Source organism: Herpailurus yagouaroundi, unplaced genomic scaffold (assembly GCF_014898765.1).
Source record: "Herpailurus yagouaroundi ecotype Mexico unplaced genomic scaffold, PumYag 180, whole genome shotgun sequence".
Taxonomy (NCBI): Eukaryota; Metazoa; Chordata; class Mammalia; order Carnivora; family Felidae; genus Herpailurus; species Herpailurus yagouaroundi.
Genome location: NW_024412411.1, coordinates 2,329,665 through 2,347,617, shown reverse-complemented (window position 1 = coordinate 2,347,617; position 17,953 = coordinate 2,329,665). Strand labels below are relative to the sequence as shown.

The 17,953-nt window shown below is 55.7% G+C and overlaps 1 protein-coding gene and 1 long non-coding RNA gene across 4 annotated transcripts in view; one reads left to right on the top strand and one right to left on the bottom strand.

The window, feature by feature from the left end:
• PDE2A (phosphodiesterase 2A) overlaps positions 1 to 17,953 on the top strand; it is a 94,048-nt gene that overhangs the window by 14,668 nt on the left and 61,427 nt on the right. For 2 of the 3 annotated variants that reach the window (XM_040489244.1, XM_040489246.1), the window contains exon 2: positions 13,298 to 13,373. In XM_040489244.1, coding sequence (XP_040345178.1) covers positions 13,298 to 13,373 — 76 coding nt within the window. Of the gene's footprint in view, positions 1 to 13,239; positions 13,374 to 17,953 lie in introns of those variants that run through there. The other variant, XM_040489245.1, reaches the window with a different exon arrangement.
• LOC121039239 (uncharacterized) lies at positions 7,612 to 9,124 on the bottom strand. The gene is made up of 2 exons (XR_005794656.1): positions 8,971 to 9,124; positions 7,612 to 7,870 (listed from the first exon to the last, which is right to left on the bottom strand). It is a non-coding gene; the product is annotated as an uncharacterized LOC121039239 (long non-coding RNA).

Below are 17,953 nucleotides of genomic sequence, written 5' to 3'. Positions count from 1 at the left end.
GATGGGATTGGCTGGGAAGATTTAGGCAGAGAGAATATCCAGGTGTCTGTAAAATGAAATAATTTTGATCCTATAGATTTTCCAAGAGGATTGAATGAATTACTTTTAAGGAATGCCTGGCACCTGCCTGCTTGGAGAGGGTACAACATAGGGGCTCATTTCTTCCTGCTTCCCTCCACCCCTTCTCAATGCCTGTGATTTGAGGAGGGACATCCCTCTGTCCTGTTGGGGACAGCAGGACCTGGATAACTGCTCAGAGATGCTGGGGTATGGGGATTCCTATTCTAGCCTTCACTGACCCCCAGCTCTGACTGAGCTGGACACATGGTAGGTGCACAAGACAGACTGAGGGACGGTCTGCAATCCTCCTTCCTATCAGGGCATTGGGAGGCTGAGGGAAAGACATGGCAGGGTTGGGGTGATGGAGTTTAATCCCTGGTCCTCCCCTAGGCCCATAGCCCCAAGACTCCTGCCCCTAGTGGCCGCTCTGATCAGTTTTAACTAGCTCTCCTCACACCTCCCTGGCCTCTCAGGGCTCTGGCAATGAATTAGTGGTGACAGCTTTGCACCATCACTATGACGACCAGGCATGTTCTTAGCCTCCAGTCAGGGTGCAGCGGCAGAGGCCAGAGACCCCTTTGGCTCTGAGCCTTTGTACTGTTGTGTGTGATGGGGCTGGGGCCCAAAGGGGGAGCAGGGGGGAGGGGAGCAAGGGATGGAGCAGAGACCAGGGCATGGGGGCTCCATCTGGAGTAGATGAACATTCCTTCAGATTGTTAGATCCAAAGGAACCTTAGGGACAGTTGTTTCTCTTCCTCCCTGCTTTCTCTTTCTTTTCATTCCTCTCTCCCTTCCTCCTCCTTTCTTTCCTTCCATTTTCTCTAAGCCTCATCCCTGTTCAAGGCCCTGAGCTGCCCACCTCTTTCCCCTATCCTGGGAATCAGGCCCAGCCCAGCCCTCACTCTTAGGAGCCCAGAGTGAGATGGGGACATAGACCAATCCTGGTCTTGGCTTCAGAGAAGGTGTGTGGGAGCCACTGGTGGCTCTGCAAGGGGGGGCTGACTTAGCTCAGCCAGAGGCTGTGCAAACAGCTTTGCAGAGGGAGTGATACTTCTGGCCCTGTTGAGTGAGGATATTTTCCAGTGCAGAGGCAGAGGATCAGAGGAGAACAGGTAAACCATGAGTCCAGAGGTGAAATATAAAGAGGGGTGGGGGGTTGACAAAAATGCAGAGCAGCCTACATGCAGGAGTGTAGCAGGGCACAGAGGAGGACTGGAACCTGGGGAAGGACTGAGAGGGAATGGCTGCAATGAGCAGCTTGCAGAGTATCCCATAGGGAAAAAGGAGCCCCTGAAGAATTTTTGTTCTTGTTGCTTGTTTGATTTTCGGGATGGGAAAATTGAGGCCCAGGGAGAGAAAGTGACTTGACCAAGCTAACTGAGGTCATTAAAGACAGACTGAGGCTGTGGGCTCTGTCAGGATCCTACTCTATAGACCCCAGCTAGGACCTCTTGCCCCAGACTTGCTGGCCAGGAGTTTTCCAGGTAACCACCACCTCCCAAAGGTGAGGAGGGCCCATGGGTGATCCGCCCCTAGTTTGAATGAAATTTGAGAAGGCAAGAGCTGTGCTTATGCGCCACCCCCTGCCTCTTGTGTGGTGGGGGTAGTGGGGGAGGGCATTCAAGGAAGGACCTGGGAAGCCAGGGGCTTGGCTGGGGTCAGCAAGCGATCAGGGTCAGAAACTTGGGTGTTTGGTCTCCCAGCCCAGGCACTGTGCCACATCCCCTTACTTTGCACCCCCAGGAATCTTTGGCCAAATTGGGCACCAGTAGGAGGAAAGGGCATCTCTGGGGCCCTCACGTTCGGCCTGATATTGGGCCTGATGTGGCCGGAACTTATCAGGGCAGAGAGAGCCATTTTAGCCCCATTGTCCCAGGGCAACAGTGACTCACTCAGGTTGCTGAACAGGTCAGTGCTGGGCTGGGCCTGGCTGCCTGGCCCTTAGCCTGTCTACACTCCCCCCACCTCACAGCTGTCCCCTTGCCTTGCTTTCACCCTACTCTGCAGCGTTGCTGGGCCTGCCAGCTTTGATGGATGGCCCCACAGCTCAGCCTCCCTCCCATTCTTTTCCGGATGCTGGGCTGTTAGCCTTCTAATCACCAGTCCTGCCTGGTAGCCGCCAAGCCATCCATCTCCCCCCTGCCCCCCCCCCCCACAGCTTCACCCAGCACAGGTAGGGTTTTGTGGGGGGAGGAGCAATGCAGCAGTTCCCCCTTCTCTGAGGTTGGGCGGAGAGTGTGGCTGAGTCGAGGGTTAGGGAGCAGCCTACACCCCCTTGCTGGAGTGCCACAAATCCCTCCTTCCAAGGGTATCTACACATGCATACGTGCATACATGCTCACAGTAATGATAAAAACAAACTTTCATATATTGGGGTGCCTGGGTGGCTCAGTCGGTTGAGCGTCCGACTTCGGCCCAGGTCATGATCTCACGGTTCGTGAGTTCGAGCCCCGCATCGGTCTCTGTGCTGACAGCTCAGAGCCTGGAGCCTGCTATCATGTATCAAAAAATACTATATGTCAAGCATTGTGCCAGAGTTCTGCATGTGTACTCTCATTTATCCTATTAGTTGGGTACTATTGGTAACCATACTGTATAGACAAGGGAACTGAGGCTCGTAGAGGTGAAGGGACTTGCACAGAGTCACATGTCCAGGAAATGGAGGAGGGGGATTTGAACCCAAGTTGTATAGCTTACATCTTGTATTTGCAACTCTTGTGCTATACTGACTTACTTATTCATGCACACATGCACACACAAATACATGTACACGTGCACACATGTGCATGTATGACCACGAGCCTCAATGTCAGCCCTTGCACTACCCATCTACCTGCACTACCCATCTACCCTCCATCTCCTGAGGAGTCGGGAGAGTGCTGGGCTGAGGGAGAGATGAGGAGTCCCTGCTCATTGTCCCCAGGCTGCCCCCAGACTCACCCTGGCGGTGACATTGAGCAGCTGGAGGGCTGCATGGAGGAGGCAGCCTCCAGGCATCAGGAACAGGAGGCTGGGAGGCAATCAATCCATAATGCCTGTGGCACCACCTTCCTGGGACTGGGGCTCGAGGGAACGTGGCGCCGAGGGTCGATCATCTGGGCTGCAGCCCAGGCCCAGCATGCATGCATGTGTATGTGGAGTGTGGCTCATAGCCTGCCATCTCTGCACCCCCCAGTTCCGTGTGCCCTCCCTTCTTTCTTTGCCCTTCCCCCTGTCGTCCCACACCTCACCCCGACTCCCCTTCCTGCCCCTCATCATGGGCACTGCCTCTGAGAATCAAAGTACCAGTTCCCAGGTGCCTATGTTCACCTTCTGCTCTGGGGTCACCCTGCCCCAGAGGCTGTTTCCAGGGCGAGTGCTGTGAGGTGTGGGGAGGGCAAGCAGAAAGGCCAGAGGCCAGGGGCTGCAGGAGGTGGGGACGAGCCCTCAGAGCCCTAGGAGACAATTTAATGAGATAATGAATGTCAACTGCTTCGCACCACCAGGGGGCACATAGTAGGTGCTTAATTAGACTTTGTCTTGTTCCTCCCTCAGGAGTGTGGCGAGAGCAAGGCTGGTGCTGATGGGGGCGGATGGGGCACCTCTGAAGGCACACGAGCTCCCACAGAGGCTGTCAGGTGCAGCTGACGGTGTTAACAATGCCAGGAGCAATTAGCGGGGAGAGAGAGGGGGAGAGAGAGAGAGAGATTAGTACCTGACACCTGACGGAGGCACTGTTACCCATTCTGACATTGGGGGAGGGTGTCTGGTGCCAGGAGGAGTGGTGGCCAGAGCCGGGCTTGAGACCTTCCCCCCCCTCCCCCTGGGAGGGGCCGCTGAGCAGGCCTGGATCGCACCCCCCTTCCTGGAGCAGCTGCCTCCGCCCTGGCAGAGAGGTTTCCACCAGGCCCTCCGACTTGTACTGGCCCCACGGCACCTGGGGTCAGGCCGTAGTTCGGGCGCTGGCTGGCTGGTGGTGATTAGTCGGGGTGAGTCACTTGCCTTTTGGGGGCCTCAGTCTTCTCTGTAACAGGTTCCGGTGAACATCAAGTGAGATGTCGCCTGTTAAGTGCCTGCCACTTCCCTCTCCCCAAGGAGCCGGGCCACTTTGGGTTCCCCGGAGTCTGCCTTCCCTAGTCACACCCCGGAGAGAGACAGGTATGGGCCGTGGAGCAGATGCTGTCTGCTCCACCCGTGGGTCCCCAGCGCCGGGACACAGGGTTGTTGAGGAAGGAAATGAAGGGGGTCCCATCTTAGGTTCTGTCATCTTCTTCACTCTGGTGGGGGGACACGTGTGCCTCTCCGTACTGACTGTATGTCCATGGGTAACCAAGGAGTGGTCAGGTGAGGGTGGGGAGGAGGTCTGGACTGGGATTCCCAGGGCCTGCCTTCCTAGCGTTTCACACGGTGCCTCACTGGCTGATCTTGGGCAAGACCTTGGGCAAGAGAGACATGGGAACTCTGACCAGCCTCCTTCTTGAGGGCCCAGACGACTCCGTTCCGCAGGAGAGGCTGGGTGGTGGGGTGGTGGTACAAAGCTGGTGAGGCCCATGCCATGGATGGGCAGACCCAGGAAGAGGGGCCAGCTCAGGACTCCTGTGACTTTGGTGCCCTTGTCCTCATACTGCCCCTCCTGCCCCTCCATTTGTAGTCCTCTTTTCCTTTATTATCTGACTCTATATTGCCTCCTGCCTCGGGCTTATCTCCTCCTGTCACGCATCCATCCATCTCTGTCATTCCCTGCGGCTCCCTCCTGCTCTCTGGCACACTGGCTCCCTTCCCCAGGAGTCAGGCCTGTCTGGGAGTCAGTCTTTTCTTGCCAACCGTCTAAGTAAGTGGTCTCTGTGACTCTGACCAGCTCTTGTCTTCTTCCACCTTCCCACATCTTCCTTTCTCAGAGACAGTGTCTCTGCCTTTCACTGTCTCTGGACTCCCTTTGTCTCTGCAAGTTTCTCTCTGCCCTTACCTCTGGGTCTCTGTTCTTTAGAGCCCACGTGGTCCAGCCCCTGCACCTCCTTCCCTGCATGCCCAGCCAGGGCAACAGTTCCAGCCCTCCTGCTTGGAGAACGGAGCAGCCTACGCCCCCTCTTTTGCTGGCTGCCTTGGAAGCCCCTGACAATGCCCTCCGCCCCGCCCTGCTGGGCCCGTTGCTAAGCCTTGGGCAGGCAGCACCTGGCTTCCATAGCGACGGGTGCTTAGAAACGAAAAGCCACATCTCCCGGTCCCACTACGGAGTCTTTGCGGATCGAGCGCTTTTCGATCAATCAGGACAGGAAATGTGGCCGGCTCTAGGCTGCCTCCAGCTTGGGGAGGCGAGAGGAGAAGTAGCCACAGTCTCTGCCTTCTGGAGCTTGAGGCGGGCAGTGAGGCCCTGGGCCAAGGAGGGAGCCCGGAAGGAGGCCCCCTGGGCTTTTCTCAGGAGTCAGCCTGCTACTGGGAGGCATTGGGTTTGCCAAGGGCCCTGTTTGGATTACTGTTCTACTATTTCTAGCTATGTGACTTTAGACAAATGACCTCATGACCCGGGACCTCAGTTTTATCAACTGTAAAGTTGGGCTAGTAATATCATGAGGATTAAATGAGAGAATCAACCAGGTGGGCCTGGCTTTTAGAAGGTAGTCCTTGATGGCAGTCCCCTCCATTTCTCTTTAAAGTTGTCTGAGATTTAATTAGCAGAGAGGAGGGTGATGCACAGTGCTGTTAGCAAAAAGGTGGAGGCTGGAATGCACCTCACAGATGCAGGGGTTCGCTGGGGCCGTCTCTCTTACCTGGTATTCAGAGAGACTCAAGCCCGCACACCATCAGGCTCTGAGGGGTGTGGAAACCCTGGTGGAGTCCTGGCTTGTCAGGCAGTTAGAATAATAGAATCCTGGACTCCTACATTCTCAGGACTCCAGGCTCTTGCGTTCATAGAATATAAGAAGCATAGACTCTTGGAATAAAGGGACATTATAATAGAGGCTTGATTTTCTTTTTTTTTTTTTTTTTAATTTTTTGTTAATGTTTTTATTTATTTTTGAGACAGAGAGAGACAGAGCATGAGCAGGGGAGGGGCAGAGAGAGAGGGAGACACAGAATCTGAAGCAGGCTCCAGGCTCTGAGCTGTCAGCACAGAGCCTGACGCGGGGCTTGAACTCACAGAGTGTGAGATCATGACCTGAGCTGAAGTCGGACATTCAACCGACTGAGCCACCCAGGCGCCCCGAGGCTTGATTTTGTTAGAACACAAAGCTCTGCGAGTTCTTGGAACCTCAAAGCCATAGATAGGGGCCTCCCTCCCTGATGGTTTCTGAGCTGGCAGGGAGTTTTCAGAGCCTGGGGCCTTGGGTCCCTGTTACTTAGACTTTCTTGTGCCTCAGTATCCCTCAGGGGCTTGGCTCTGAGCTGTCCTGGTGTGTGTGTACGTGTATGTGTACGTGTGTGTGTGTGTGTGTATTGGGGGCTGGGGTCAGTGATCGACTGCACCCTGACGCACCTCTGGAGCAGGGCCAGCCCAGGAATAGCTGACAGAGGAAAGCTGGGCTGCAGCTGTTCAGGCGGGGCTGGGTGGGAGTCTGGGCAGCCACCCTTGGCTGAGGACCAGTTTGCCCTCCCTCATCCACCCAGCCTGCAAGCCAGGGCTCGGGAGGAAGCGTCTCTATGTGCCACTCCTAGGGCTGGAGTCAGAGCACCCCTCATGGTCCTGCAGACTGGAAGGCAGGAGGCTCCAGTGAGAGGAGGAGATGGGGTGTGGGTAGGGGCATGGGGGATGAGAGGAGGGGGCTCAGTATGGGGATGGAGCTTAATGAAGGGCCAAGGCTTCAGCGAGGAGGGTGGAAGTTCAGTGAGGGGGGATGGGGCTCAGTGGAGGTTGCTAGAGAGTTTCTTGGCAATGCATTGTCTCTGCACCACCCCGGGCTCCCGAGGATGGTGGTTGGCAGTAGGGGAGACCGAGCACCTTAAAACCACTCCCCTTTCCATAGGGTAGGCTGAGAGCCAAGAGCTCCTTTTCCCACCTCGACCCAAAGCTGGGGAGGTTGGTAGAGCTGCTGAGAAAGCTGGGATCTGCCTCTCCTTTTGCTCATCTTCCTTCCTGGTTTCCATGGGAATCGTGGCTCGGGATGATCAGGGTTTAATAGGATGGTGCTGTGGGAGGAGTCAGCATCAGGCAGAGCCATCCATCCCACACGGGAAGGGGTTGGCTGTTAAGAAAGTGAGCTCCCTGTCTCTGGGGGTGTGCAAGCAGAGTCTGGATCACCAGTCGAGGTGACTTTAGAAAGGGGCTCAGATGAGGGAAGGCGATTGGGAGGCCTCTTCCCTGGGACACGTAGGCTTTGTGTGATTGGCCCAGGTGGCCCCACGTTCCAGATATCCCTGTGCCTTATTGAGGGGGTCATGATGCCTTGGGATCTGCCCCCCAGACCTATCCCCCACCCCTGCTCTCTGTGCCTGGCCCTGAGCTGGACATACACACACGAAGCTGAATCAGACCCAGTCTCTTCCTGGAGGGGCAGCGGGTCTGATCGGGGAGGCACACAAGAAAATAAACACAGTTGGGTAAATCTTACATAATGGGGCAGACCAGGCTGGAAGGAAGATTCTATCATTTATTTGTATGGTCAATAGATGTCTTTTTGAGCAATTCTTCTGGGTTGAGCCTTCTTCTAGGTGCTAGGGTCACAGCGATGAACAAAACACAAAGAGCCCTGTCCCCTGGAGTTGACAGCATAGTGGAGAGGCCGACTACCTACCTGGTAAAGCGCGGAGTGATGGGGAGTGCTGGTTGGTGGATGGATCTGTGGAATCCTCATGGATCCCATGAGGAGTGGCCAGAAGGCAGTGTAGGTGTGGCCTGAAAGGAAGTTTGTTGGTGGTATAGGTTAAGGGCTTTGAACAGCTCCAGCTTTATCCTGCAGGCAATTGCAAACTCTGTGAATGTGTGTGAGGCTGAAGAAAAGATGACCCCAGCAGGTATGGAGCTCGGGGAGGAGGCACAGTGGTCCCCCTAGGGCAGACTTGTCCCCCTGTGCTTCTGTGTATAAGAGTTGTGTGAACACATTTGCAGGTATAGGAGTATGTGTTTGTGTGTAAGAGGACGTCCTCTATGGGAGGACGACGACTGTGTATGGTGGCCTGGGGCAGCCTTGTGTGGTGGAAGGATCTTGGGGTTTGCAGATGATAAGGAGCAGATAACCAAGGCTTAACATGTGCCAACGCCTGAGTCCCGTGGACCTCAGCCTGGCTGTGAGCTGACAGGTCCTGGACTAGTCTGGACCAGAATGCTATGGATTCCCTTACCCCTCTAGGGTCGTGGACCTGGCCACCTGCTGCCGACAAGATAAATGTGCATACAAATGACATGGAAATGGACGAGACCTGTGGATGACCCACCCCTATTCCCACATCCCCTGGGCTTGAGTTACTCAACCTGTGCTCTTCCCCCCTCAGCTGCTGCTGGGCCTCTGGGAGCAGGTCCTGCCCACCCAAAGCCAAAATCCATATTTCCCCAATAAGTGCCTATGGCCAGATCCTTTCTCTGTGAGGGCTACCCCCACATCTGGGGCCACAGCCAGAGCTGATCCAGGCTAGTGGCCATGGCGGCACCTCCTTTGGGTGTGAATTTGAATATATACATACTCATGCATTTGCACACACAGTCACACACGAATGCACATATTTGCCATACCTGGACCCGTGTGCACACCTACAACTATTCACACATATCTGCAAGTGTGCATACACACACACACACCTGTGTGCACACACATATGCATATGCACATTCCATAGATGTACACACACACAAATTCAGCTATACTGTGAAAGTATCACACATCCTCACAAAGAAATAAACTTACAAACCTCTAGTCATACCCTCTCCTGCCTTTATCCACACCATGCTCACAGTCCTGGGTGCAAGGCCTTACCCACCTGTGCGCACACACACGGCTACCGAAGGGTGGTCTATACCCATGCTCTCTCCAGGGCTGAAGCATTGAGGACAGGCTGTAGATGGACACAGAACCCACAGAGATGTCAGATTCCTCCAGGACGCTTCTTGGATTGTCCCTTTGCAGGGCCCCTAGGATGGAAGAGCCCTCTGTCAGTCTGTGGGCTCCACACTCCAAGTCATACTCTGACTGAGTCATACACTCTCTCCTGAGGAGCCTCCCATACTGAGATCTGGTCCTTGTTCATAGTCCTTGGGTCTGGCATGCCCAGGCAGGCCTGCCTGCCCAAGAAAGCTGCCTTGTACCCAGCTAGGCCTACCCGGATCCTGCCTCCTTCCACCTGATCTGCCTGAGCCCTCAACGAGAACCAGGCCAACTTCTATAGTTGCTGAGGAGTCTGAGGACAGAGAGGGCCAGAAGTTTGCCTGCGGTCACCCAGTATGTCAAGGCGGGGTGCAGATTCGAACCCGGGCTTCCAGGAGTATGACCGTGGTTAACAGTGACAGGATAAATGCATGTCAGGCACCAGACAGGCTTATGGAAGTAAGACAGGTGGGCATGGGGGATGAAAGCAGATGTGGGGTCTACTGGGTGTCTGCTGGTGCCACTCTGTCACCTGGAGAGATGGCGAACAGGAAGTCTGCTCTCCCAGCCTGGATGAGGAAGTGCTTTGTGAGCACCGTGGCCCACAGGAGTGTCATTATTATTGGGAACAACAGAGGGCTGGTTTCTGGACAGGGCCTGAGGTCTGGTAGGCCTGGTACCCAGGTTGACAGGCTGTCAGCTGACTCACCTTTTCCTAAAATACTCAGTAGCTGGGCCACTGGGCAGTTATAGCGGCCGGTAAGGTGGGGAGACAAAAGGAAGTGTCTAGAGGGGCTGGGCCAGGCATTCCTGGGGCTGGGTTTTCTTGTGGCAGAGATGGGCAGAGGGTTCAGGGACTGGGAGCATAGGACCCTCAGTCACTGCATCGTTGGGGACAAAAGGAGAGGTAGGAAAATCTGTTCTTCTCACATGCCTTTCCTCAAGATAAGGAGCATGAATTTAGGACACAGATTGGAGCCAGATGGTCTGAGTTTGAATTTTGGCTCCATTACTTACTAGCTGTGTGACTGTGGACAAATTACTTGGTCTCTCTGTGCCTCAGTTTTCCATACGTATAAAATGTGGCTAATAATAGATCCAACTTTATACTGTTGTTGAGAAGGTGAAATGTGAGGCACATAGTAAGGGCTCAATACATGTTAAAGCCCCTCGGACACAGAGGCCTCCAGCTCCAGATATACACACTCAGCCTTTTAGGGGCCAGCTGTGACCGTCGATTCCACGGGACTGATGTCAGCCAGGAGCAAGATACATCTAATCCTGGCAGCAAATTAGAATCACCTGGGAACATTTAAAATGATCTGGGATGGGGGAGTCCCAGGCATGAGCAAGGGTGAGAACCTAACATAGAATCACAGAACATAGACCTGGAAGACAGGGACCTATAGGGGAGCGGAGGAGCCCTAGCTTTGGAGGAAGGGTCACTTCCTGGCAAGGAGCGTTTGCGCATGGCCTGTCATTTTGGCATCTCAAGGAGCCTTGACTGCCTCTTCTGGGAGGGGGCTGGATGGAGAATTTCAAGGATCACATCGGGGGGATGTTTTTGAAAGAATCTCTGTATCCTGCCAAACATCGAAAGAAAAAAATGTTTGTTTATTGAATCTAGTGTATTAACATTTCACAGATGGGAAAAATGAGGTCCAGAGATGTTCAGTGTCCTGCTCAGAATCACACAGCAAGTCTGTGGCAGAGTTAGGACTGAAACCCTTGGAGGAATGGTTGAATCTGAAGGATGGATGCAAAATGAATCTCTCTGAGTTGAGGGAGACGTAGAGCATGTCCCTGGGGCTCCAGCCACTGAGCTGCAGTGTAAGATAACCAAGTAAGATTTAAGAAATAACTTGTCATGAGGTGAGTGCTGTGGAGGTCCTGCTTAGAGCTGAGAGCCCAAGAGATGGTGGCTATGCCAGGCCAGGGTTGGCTCTTGACTGCAGGGTGTGAGATGTCTTCAGAACAAATAGGTCTGGCCAGTGGCCTTAACAGACAGCTCCTGGGTACCTGTGTCCCATCCAGGCGATAATAGCCCGGGATTGACAGGTACTCAGGATTTGCCAAGAGATTTGTGCTCTGGGCTCAGACTCGGTGCTTCGAATAGCCCTTACATCGGTCACCCCCCTTTATAGAGCAGGAAACTGAGGCCAAAAAAGGAAGGGAGGCCCTTTTCTGGGTCAGCACCTTTACACCATCTTAGCCCACGTAGTTTTCTACAGTGCTAAAAAGTAGGCCACATTGCCTCTAATTTGAAGGTGAAGTAAAATACATCAACTGGGCCTGGATCACTTAGTGACAGAAAAGCTTCCCACTCCTCCCCATGTCCCCAGACATGATTCCCAGGAAAAACTCAAGAAGGGGACCCAGAGGACTAAGGTAGCATCAAGGGAAGGTCTCCTAGAGGAGGTGTCCACCTAAATGATAAACAGGTGGACAGGATCTGGTGGGCATTGGGGTAGGGTGGCATGGGTAAAGATCTGGAGGTGAGAATGAGTCAGTCACTCATCTGCATAGAGGAGGAAGTATAAATTTAAGAAATGGTGGTGAGAGGGTCAAAGCTGGGTAAATAAATCAGGGCTAAGTTATAGAGGGTCTGCCATGTCAGCCTGAGGATTTGGGCTTTATTGTGTTTGTGGTAGGGAGTCTTTAAAGGTGTCTGAGCAGAGGCAGAAGCACGTGCAGAGCTGCGGCTCGGAAACAGAGGTGGGAGAAATCCGGGTTTGGAGGGCCTCCTCCTGAGCTGATGGCACAGCCAGGGCTCCGCCCAGCCTGTGTGCCAGGTGCCTGGACTGTGTCCAGGACTGGGCTCAGTGACTCAACGTTGAGGAAATCACTCCCCAGGGAGAAAGGGCCCAGATGAATCAGCCCAGTGAGGGGAGGCTGGGGGCTCACTGAGTCACCCTCCAAGTGGGGAAGGGGGGTGTTGCAGAGAAAGGGGCCAGCAGTGCAGCGGTCAGGATTCAGGTCAGTCCACAGCAAGGGCTGTCGGGAGACTGGCTGACTTCCCACCATTGTCGGGGTTGACTGTCCTGGCAGTCTTGTGAAAGAGATGGGATAACTGAGGCCCACAAACGGGAGGGAATCTGACCAAGGTCAAGCAGCAAGTCGCCGGCAAAGGCATGGCATGATCCAAAGCGCACCCTCTAGTCCAGACACGTCCTACCACCCCAGCGGATCTCATGCTAAATGGAGGCGAGGAACTAGTGGGTCCAGGCAGGGAGCTGGCCCAGGTGATCCTTCCTCCCTCTGCCCGCCCCCATTTCCGTCGCCCCGCAGATGGCAAATAGGCCCAGGCGGCGCTGCCGCGAAAGGACAGCAGGGGGCGTAGAAGCGTCACGGCTGCCGCAGGCGCCTGAGCACAGAGGCCGCGCTGCGGTGAACTGCGCTCCGGACGCGCGGGTCCCACCGCCGAACTGTGAACTGTGTGGCCCTGGGGCCTGCACCATCTCCGGCTTCCGGGGACGCCAACGCAGACCTGCCCGTCCGGTGCTGGGGGCCCGGCGCCCCTACCCCGCACTCAGGAGTGGTGCGCCTGCCCGTGTGTGCGCTCGTGTGTCCGTGCGCACGTGTCCCCTGCACAGATTGGCTATTGCCCCCCAGGCCTGTCCGTCGCTGGGCGACCTCTAAAATTCTCCCCGACTTCCCCATTTCTCCTGAAGAGTCAGCCCGCGGCTCCTGGCATCGGGTCAGCGGCCCCTAGCCCCCTAGCCCCCGCCTCTCCGCCCCTCCCGTCACTGCGCTGGTCCCTGGCTTGGAGCTCTGGCCGGGCCCCAGGACTTTCTAAGTGGGGGAAGAGGATGTGATCTGAAGAGAGAGGTTCTGAGAGACGAGGTAGCGACAGTAGGGGCGAGGGGCCAGAGAAGGGAGCGGAGGCTGAGAACCGGCTACCTGGTGGGCGATCCTAATAGCGGACAAGCTGGAAGAGTCTTGAGAGCAGAGAGAGAAGGGAGGTGAGAGCTGGGGTGGGGGGGCCCAGGGGGGTCCGCACGTCCGACTAGCCGAGACGGCCAGCGCGCCCCGCCAGGTCACATCCTCGTCCCGGACGGGGAGAGGCGTGGGGGGCGGGGAGTGGGCGGGCCGGGGCGGGGCCGGGGCGGACCCTCGCGCGGACCCGGCGGAGCTGTCGCGGACGCGCTGACCGAGCGCAGCTGCCGGGCCGGCGGGCGGGCGGGCGGCTGCGAGCATGGTCCTGGTGTTGCACCACATCCTCATCGCTGTTGTCCAATTCCTCAGGCGGGGCCAGCAGGTCTTCCTCAAGCCGGACGAGCCGCCGCCGCCGCCGCCGCAGCCATGCGCCGACAGCCTGCAGGTAGGGGGGCCCCCAGCACTGGGCACGAGGAGGACGGGGTGCCGGGCGAGCGCCTGGCTGGGTCCTCCACGGAGAGTGCAGGCGCCGGCTCCGTGGTCCACTCTGCCCCTGAACCCTCCTCAAGGTGGGGCCCCCTCCCCTAGCTCTGAATTCCACTCCTGTGCTGGGACTGCAGCCCATACCCGGAGCCCTTGAATCCCCAGCTCACAGTTGAAACCTCACCCCAGACTCTGATCCCCTTTCGGATCTGGGACTCCACTCCAAGCACTGAACTCCCAATAGGGAGTTCACAGAAGGACCCCAGCCGGGCGCCAGTCCCCACCGAGAGCTCTTTAAACCTGGAACCCCTTGCCTCCCAGATCAACGGATGACCCCTGCCCCAATCCCCAAACACCCACTATATATATATTTCAGACTCCGGGTACACCCATAACACCTGAACCCTCAGCTTTCAGCCAGGACTCCCCCTCAGTGCTGGAGCCTCACCCCAAGCCCTGAACCTCTACTCCACAGCCTCATCTGTGCCCCCATCCAGATTCCCACTCCAGCATCTGGACTTTGATCCTCACCTGGGACCCTACCCCAGGGTCAAAACACAGCTTTTCCTCATAGCTTGTCTCCTTCTCTGCAGGACCCCCTCCCACCTGCCTCCTGCTTTCCTTCCCTCCCTCCCTTCTGTATAGGAGGTCCCCTAGTCTCTTAGGGGTCTCACCCTCTCCTCTTGTTTCTCTCCAGGTGTGGTAGTCCCACTTTATTCTCTGGTTTCTCCCCTGGCTTCTCCGAGTCCTTCTGGGCCTCCTCTCTCTCTGCCCCTCCATATCTCTTTCTTGGTCCCCTCTGCCCTGTTCATCTTTCTCAGTTTGTCCCCTCTATTTCTCTAGGTCTCTGTCTTTGTTCTAGGGTCTCACTCTGTGATCATCCCCTCCCCCTATATCTGCCTCTGCTTTCCAGTGAGGAAGGGGCAGGCTCAGAGTGCTGGGCTGGTGTCTGCAGGACCTCCACTTGCCCCATGTTGTCAGGCATGGCATGGTGTGGGCGCTCGTAGAAGGGGCTAAACATGGAGGGTACAGCCTTTGGGTGGTGCCCAGGGATCTAAGGTGGGTGGGGATTGTGCAGTGGCACTGGGGTTCATAACTTGTAAACCCCCCATCCCCACTGTCCTGGTCTTGACTGGGAGCAGCTGGGGGTGTGGGATTGGAGAGAGGGGAGTAGACTGCAATCTGGTGTCAGTTACCTGTGGTGGGAGGGTTCCAGGACTGGGTGAGTCTGAGATGTATGTATTTGTGTAGGATGGCCCACGTTGCATGTGTTGGGTGTGCCTTGTGTGTGATCATGTGTGATGTGTCATGTAATATTGTGTGTGGCACCACCAGGGGGATTATTTGGGGGGGGGTTGTGGGGGCTTATGGTGAGTGTGAAGATTGTGAGTGTGTGTCATTGCATGCCGTGCATGGCTAGGATGGTTGCGTTGTGAGTGTGGAGTGGTGCCGTGTGCATGAGTGTTGTATGTGTAGGGGACATGTGTGTATGTGGTGTGTCTGTCTCCGTGGGGTGGAGTTTATGTAGGGGCAGCCTGCCTGGGGGATTGTGTGTGTGGTTGCGTATGTTATTGGCTCTTGTGTGTATCCCAGAAGAGCCACTGTGGGGGCCTGATGAAGGGGTTTCATTGGACGTCGTGGTGGAGGGGAGTGGGGGTGGGGGAGTTGTGTGTGCCCGAGTGTGTTTGCAGCCTAGGTGGCTTAGACTCTCTGTGGTACATCCTAGGCTTGCTTGGGAAATGTATTAGGACCTGTGTGTTGGTGTTTGAGCATCATATGTCCGTGTGATGGCTGTTTGTGCAACTCTGGGTAGGGGAGAGTGCAGCAGCCAGGGCCGAGGAGTCCCAGGCAAGGGGCTGGTTGACGAAGTGTGTGTGTGTGTGTGTGTGTGTGTGTGTGTGTGTGCGCCCACATGCACATGGGGGGGAGGAGGCAATGTGCAGGCAGGATTGTGTATGCCGAGGGGCTGTGTGTGGCCACAAACATGTGACATTAGGCGTGCACATTATCTATGCAGGGTGTGTCTCGTCTAGATGGTGTGCGTGTTGAATTTAATTGGACGTGTGTGTGTGCCTGTGGTTGGGGAGGTGAGTGTGGGGTGTGTGAGGTACATGGTGGGAGGTTGAGTGTGAGTGTGGTGTGAGGTGTGGGTGTGTGAGCTGTGTGACTTTTCAGTGTGACGCGTGGATTATGTGATCTTTTCTCCCTGTGAGCTGTTTATGTGTGGTGTGTGGTGAGGAGTGTGGAAAGGGTGTCCAGTGAGCTAGCGATGTGTGTGTGGGGTGAGGCAGTGTTAAGGGCTGTGGAATGTGCTGCAGGGGGTAAGGAAGTGTGTGCACACGGTGTGTGGGGTGAGGGACGAGGCAGTCAATGTTTGGGGCATGGGGGATACAGCAGGTGTCCCATAAATGTTCGTGGAAGGGTGTGCGTGTGTGTGCAGGGAGGGCTTGGCTGCCATCTTGTCCTTGCTCCCCTCCCAGTTAGGTCCCCAGAGATGCCCAGTGACGTCCTCTCATGGCCCACCCCAAGCTAAGCTGCCTCTACCCTTTGCCCTTCATCCTCCTCACTTTGACCAAGGCCTTTGTCTTGGGTTTCCGGCTGAGCAGGCGCTGGACAGGCAGGCGGCGGGTGATGTTGTGGTCTGGGAACCTTTGTTCTTTTCCTCTTGGTCTGTGTCGTGTTTTGGGCTGGGATATGAGGAGGGCGGGGAGAGGATGCACGTGTTGCAGGGTCACTGTGTTTACTACCACCTCACAATGCTCCACAGCAGGGAGGGGTTCAGGCACAGGCCGTGAGGCCCGGGTGGCATCCCCAGTGGTGCCTTCTTGGCTCAAGAGCAGGCTTGAGGGGCGCCTGAGTGGCTCTGTCGGTTAAGAATCTGACTTTGACTCAGGTCGTGATCTCACAGTTCGTGGGTTAAAGCCCTGCGTCGGGCTCTGGGCTGACAGCTCGGAGCCTGGAGCCTGCTTCTGATTCTATGTGTGTCTCTCTCTCTGCCCCTCCCCTGCTTGCACTCTGTCTCTGTCTCTCTCTCTCAAAAATAAATAAACATTAAAAAAATAATAAAAAAATAAAAAAAGAGCGGGCTTGGGCCAGGAATGGTTTCTGGGTGAGTTTGCCACCATGAGGGATTAGTCCCATGGGTGGCCCAGTACCCCTTCTGGCTCATGTGTCTCCAGGATGCTGAGCAGTCAGGGGCCCTCTTCTGCCTGCCAGCCTGTCCCTCTTCCCTTCTCTGTGTGGCCCTCAGGGAGTGTCCCTACTGGGCTGGGGGTCAACCAGGAAGGCCTCAATGTGTCTCCTTTTGTTGACCTCCCATCTGACAGGAGGAAGAGTCCCTGCCCTCAGAGAGACCCTTATCTGAGAAAGGAAGCTTGGTGACACTTTGGGGACTCTCTAGTCTGATAGGGGAGATGCCAGTCAGGAGGAGGACCCAGGTCATACCCTCCAGAGAAAGCAATGGGGAAACCTTAGTGGGCAGCCTGCTGACAGGTATGGATGAAAGGCCAGGGCTCCTGGCAGTTAGAAGGCACAGAGACTACCAGAGTCAGTCAGGGGAGGTGGCTGGGGGCAGCGCCCCAGCATCACCCTCCAAAAGGCTCTCTGTGGTGAGTGGGCTTAATAAGCTGGGCCTTGATGGGGGTGTTGAGTAGGCAGAGAAATGTGGCCTGGGGCCGAGGAAGATTCTCAACTGGAAAATTCAACTGGAAAAACACATCTTGACCGCATTTGATCCTTCCCAAGCAATACTGTCTAGCCTTGGATGGCCATCCCTGGGCCTCCAGCCTTCTCGAGCTTTCACATCACCTCTTCCCTTCCCCTTGTCTTTGGCCAGAATGATCGTCATCGTCATCATCATCTTTTAGGCAGCTCTTTCCAGATTCCAACCTCCTTTCACAGAAGTCTCATCTAACAGATTGACTCATTCACTTGTCTAAAGCATCTATTGTGCACCTGCTACACACTAGGCAGGCACTTAAGTGCTGGGGTCACAGCAGTGACCAAACAGGCTTCCTGGGGCTCCTGTGTCCTTTGCCTGAGAAAACCCATCTTCCCAGCTCGGCCACACTGTCGGCCCCTTAGGCCCTGGGCACATGACCCTCCCTCCTGTGTTACCCTGGCCTGATGTACACTTGATTCTGTGAGGCTCCAGGTGTGCACCCCATGGTGTTGGGCTCACCGGAATGCGAGCTCTTCAGAAGCTGGGCCAGGTCTGCCCATCCCGCGTGTCCTGAGCTGGGCTCAGCACAGTCCAGATGGCCACATGGATCATCAGATGTCCATATACCCTTGTGGGGTTGGCAGCCCATGTGCCGTCCAGAAAAACCGAGGCCCAGAGCAGGGAGGGGATTTGGGGAAGTCTCCTTCTTAGACCCTCCTATTGCCAGTGTTCTCAGAGACCAGAGAGGTCGGGTGATTTGTCCAGGTTTCACAGCAAGGTGACAGAACACAGCAATTTTCTATTTCCCAGAAAGCAGCTCTACTGGTCAGCAGGCTGGACTCCAGCCCCAGCACCATGCAGCTCCCTGGCTGGCCTCCGTG